This window comes from Lottia gigantea (genome assembly GCF_000327385.1).
Source record: "Lottia gigantea unplaced genomic scaffold LOTGIsca_58, whole genome shotgun sequence".
In the NCBI taxonomy this organism is placed as follows: Eukaryota; Metazoa; Mollusca; class Gastropoda; family Lottiidae; genus Lottia; species Lottia gigantea.
In genome coordinates this window covers 411374-416416 of record NW_008709979.1, presented here as the reverse complement: position 1 = coordinate 416416, position 5043 = coordinate 411374, and the positions used below count along the sequence as shown (strand labels likewise).

At 36.9% G+C, this 5043-nt stretch overlaps 1 protein-coding gene across 1 annotated transcript in view; it reads left to right on the top strand.

Annotated features, from left to right (window-relative positions):
- Window positions 1-4780: 4780 nt before the first annotated feature.
- LOTGIDRAFT_166398 (hypothetical protein) overlaps window positions 4781-5043 on the top strand; it is a gene marked incomplete at both ends in the record, with an annotated part of 5544 nt that continues 5281 nt past the window's right edge. The window contains one exon of the mRNA XM_009063466.1: window positions 4781-4849. Within this exon, the coding sequence (XP_009061714.1) occupies window positions 4781-4849 (69 nt within the window). The remainder of the gene's footprint in view (window positions 4850-5043) is intronic.

Here is a 5043-nt window from a genome sequence, read left to right as displayed (position 1 = left end):
GACTTCTCTAGGTGACCAACTTCTGGCATCTTCGTACCTTTGGGATGTAAGGGTGGAGCTGGTACCTGGAATAAAGAAGGGGAAGAGGACCATTAGGTACTTTCCCGCTTGCAAATGTTAATTGGACAGTCCTAACGGACTTGCCCTCCCGAGGTTTGTAGAGGTATAAACCCTCTACAGCGTGATTGTGGAGCTTAAGATCCTCCAGCATTTCACCCTCGGAGTACTCGGAGGGGACGCCATAAATGACGACCCGTTCCGTCTTGTTGAAGGTGGACATGGCCGAGTCCACCTTCATCCCACACAGTGCGGTTTGGTTGGCAGCATAAACCGCATCTGCCAGGAACTCAAAGTTCAGCCGCACGTTGCCGTTGGCCAGGACTTTGACCTCCGGAAGAGAGCTATACTTCCACTCTTTCCGGATGAAGTCGCCGATGACCTTCGACTTCGTGCTGCCGAAAGTTTTGCCCCCGCTTGGCTTCACTATTACGATGTTGGAGAACTCCGGCCTTGCTACCCTGGGTTGCATGGTAGCAGCTGGCCGACTCGCAATATCGGCATAGCTAACCTGGGTGGATTGTTGGGAGGCCATTTTAGCTGAAATTGAAGGTTTGATTAGTACAAATAAATATAAGATACAATACAATAAGACAGATCAGATAGCTATCAAGAATGCCTTGCAGACTGTGCAAAAATTGATAGTATGAAAATGAAAAGAGAACAACGAAACAAAACGAAACCTAGTGAAAGCTTTGTAGGACAGCTTGAATTTCTTCCACCAAAGAAATTGTCGGCCGCCCAAAGAAAAGATAAAAGAAAAGAATAAAAAGGAACGAACTCACAAATTAGTGGCAGGTGTCAAAAGTTAATTGAGTTATACTTAATTAATACTTGACAGTAATCCGCTAATCCAATTTCACCAATCCAGACTAGAGAGAGAGCTAATTAGTTGTTCACAGTACGAGTGTCGAACTAATTATATGTGAATAGGGATAGATTGACCAGCAACACTTATACAGCAGACTACAGTGACTAATTGACCTCTTTCACCCGAAGTATTTGAACCAATTTGTTTCTTGCCTTTTTCAGCAACAACACTTTTCGGTGACTGCACTGTGGTAAAACCTCTTTCGTCCAGATTGAAGATATCATGGGGGGCAAATTTGAATTTATCCATAACTTTAGCCAAGTTGGAAAAGAATTCATTGACGGTGTGTCGATTGAAAGCTGTAGCACGTCCCAATGAAGTAGCTTCAGGCTTTCTACACGCTATTCTGTGTCGTTGAAGAAAACTCATAAACCATTCTCGACCAGCTGTTTTATTTTCTATCCAAGATGTCGGAATTCGTGTTCCCAGATTGTTTTGTGAAGCAAATTCAAGGGCAAGCTCTTTGACTTTATCGGGAGATAGACCATGAATCGAGCTGCCATATCCTTAATGTCAATCTCCATGTCATCAGTGAAGACTTTCTTTGCTTCGGATAGGTATGAGTATCCACTTTTCATTGGTACAGCATATGGCTGCATATCTTTCTTGGCAATAAATCTTGTAAGAGTCATTCTGTCAATGTCATACTACGTAGCCGAATTTCGAATGGATTTGCCACCGCTCACATCTGCAGCGGCTCTCTCCCAAACATCTATGGGGAAATTGCCCCTTTCTGTTTTCCTCTTATAAAGCCGAGGCATAGCTGAAAGCATATTAGAGCAATGTTTTCCGTGCTTGAGTTGAGATGAGCCAGATGACCTATATAGTCGTTGTGATGTCATAAACAAAATAGGGGAAGCTACAAGCACTCTTGAAATAATGCCTTTCTTAAACAGGGGGTGGCTCATCTTACCTTCCGGCTCAACTTACCTCATCTTCCCCTACTCCGAATTGCGGACATGGATTGTCGACTTAGCATCCCATAACCTAAACTCTTAGCATGAAATTTTTTATATCCATGGCCTATAATAAATATATTCAAGTGAAACTATTGTGGTTAATGCCCCTTTCCTGATATACCAGTGTTTATTTGTTATTGTGCAAAGTATAGGCTACATATAACCACCATCAAGCTCCGTGTCGAGTGCTTTAGGAAAGAATCGACAACAAACATTTTACATCCCTTCTCCCAAAATATACAGAACAACCCTCCATCATACTGGTAGTCCATGTAGGGAGCCAGGTACATTCGTATCCTAAGAGCTAAGATCTTACAAAAATGTACTCCTTAAATGTCCCCTGTCTCGATCATCAGGAATATACAAAGGATTGTTAGAAATTGAACAAATTAATTGAATAACAATTATATTGTTCTTAATTTGAAAAGAAAACACATCTATTTACCTAAAGTATTTAATATTTATATTGATTGTCTCTGACATGATATTCCAAGTAAATTAATGCTATCTTCCTGTCACAAAGTCGTGATAGATTTTTGGTGTAACCTCTCTTTAAGGGAGACTGTATCTTTAAAGTTTGTTTTGTAGTTTATATAGCTTAGATTATCACAATGTATATCTATTGTGATTAATTTAGGTTAATCTAAAATGTATTGACGTGTAAGTTTAATAGTTTCAAAGCGGCTTAGCACGTGAATTGGTAATACAGGGTATATAAGACTTGAAGTATTTAGTTTCGTGACTCATTCTGGCTCAATCAGAGTTTTGTCGTTAGTCTGGTCGTTCAGCGTTTCATCGTAGTCGTAGATGTCTTGATAGAAATCCATTAGTTTCCTCAGCTCTACTTTTTGTAACTTCGACTATAGTCTTGGATGACATAATGAAAATGGTCGATAATTAATTAGAATATGGTAACTTATAAAATGGTACTAATAGTCTGGCTGACAATTATATAAAGTTAGTATTCATCTAATGGTGTTGGAAATGCACAAGGCATTTCTGTGTCTACCTGACATACTAGTAACGAATTATGGAGACACGACCGTAGACTTTTTTTAGGGTGTAATCTGCATACCTGTATGTGTGGTTATTGTGTTATGTGTAGCCTTTAATCTATATTGATAACTGTTACGTTTAATATTGTTTACGGATGTGCCAGTTGATTAACTACCAATTGAGATCGTAATGTAATTATACTTATGGTAGGGGGACAAATCACGAGCGAACTGTTATTAGCGGTGTAGTAATCGCAAGATAGCTGAAGAGGATGATCATGAACTGAAATTAGGGGGTGGTTGTGTATATTCTTATGTTTGTTGTTTGATTTGTATAATATGTATGTGTTGTTGCCGGCTAAGTAAATATTGTTAATAATTCTATATTTCTTATTATTGAGTCTTCTTTGGGGTGATTCTGAAGTGCGAAGCATTCCGTCGGTCCATCCTTGTGAGTTCCCACTGTCGATAAAGTTCTAATTTCTTTTAAATCATAACTTTGTGACAAGAGTCTGTAGTTCTGAAACGATTGGTTGCGCTCGTATACGTGCCGACGGAAAAATAAAAGCACTATAAGTTTTCATCAGCAACGATACTTGATCTTCTCTAATGACTTTTCACTTCATTAATATAATATAGTTCCAGGATTCATTCATTTTTGTGAGAAGTATGTTTCCCATGCTTTTATTTTCCATGGGAAGGCGCGCAAAATCGCAACCGAATGAAAAAAAAGTGGCAGGATCCATATTTCCAATTTTCATTTCTCGAATTCTTGAAACTTTTAATTTAGTTGTAGTGTCTTTATAGCATTAAACAAATGATTACTTTTATACATTATCTTCAATCTGAGATTATTTGTACACACTATATGTATATTTAAGGTGAAGAAAATGTTGCATTGAGAAGAAACACCACCCAGAGTTCTAATTATTCTACTAGTTACTCATCGTTAGCTGTAGATGGTAATACTAACAGTGATTTTAATCAGGGATCTTGTACTCATACTAAAAATGATGTTATTAATTGGTGGTGTGTTGATTTACAGAAAGATGTTAACTTTCAAAACATAAAAATCTACAACAGAAATTCAAGTGAGATCCCTATATTTTGATTAATCATTCTTCCATATGAAGCTGATAAAATGGAAAACAACGATGACATTTTTTTAGCTATGGGTGATAGAGAGACGCCAATTTCTGGGATTTTATTCTCCGTCATAGTATTCTCTTTTTTGTTGCTGCAATTGTTCACAAACATTATAACATTTTGAAAACCTCCATTTCACTGTCACAGTTTTGATTACAATAATGAAGATCAAGACGTTTGTCGTCATTATCCACGTTTTTCAGAAGATTGTGAAAAGGTGAAAAGGGGGGTCAGTCATCGTGCTGATGATTGTGATCATTTTCCAGTATCGACCATACAAGTTTGAATTCGAATTGCGATTCTCTTCCATCAGAGATGTAAAAAGGGTGTTGGTTGGAGTTATCTTTGAACACTGTATCAAATTTCAGATCAATTCAGATTACACGGTTTTGAGCTAAGATTAAGTTCTAATGGTAGATGTAATATAGATGGATATCAACAATCTACAGTTTGTTATAAAGATACTAGTACAACAACACAAAATATCTACAATATAAACAGTTGTAATCAACAACAAAATATACAGTTTAATGGTAGATATGTATATATTAGTGTAGAAAATCCCAACCAAGGAGACAAAACTCTCACACTCTGTGAAGTAGAAATATTTGAAAGTAAGTTATTTTAAGTAGCAGTATCGTTATAATTTTATGTATAACTCATAAGACAGACATAAATAGACAAGGGATAGAAAAGGCAACAAGTACTGGTAGATTTTCTTGTGTTTTCCGAATACTCATCTCTATAACAATATGACTAATCCAGTTTACGTAGCCATGTGTGTGCACATCCGATTTAAAAAAGAAAACAGAATTGGGCCGGTAAGTGGTCATTAGGCTAAAATCAAACTCAAATAAAACTATTATGATACTACCAAAAGTTTCATTTCTAACAGAGAACAGCTACACAATATTATCTTGTTACATAGTATCCGTTAATTAACTTTTGTCTAATTAATCACAACACATTGTTAGGTAATATTGTTCTTTTTACCATACTTTGTTTATTATTGTAT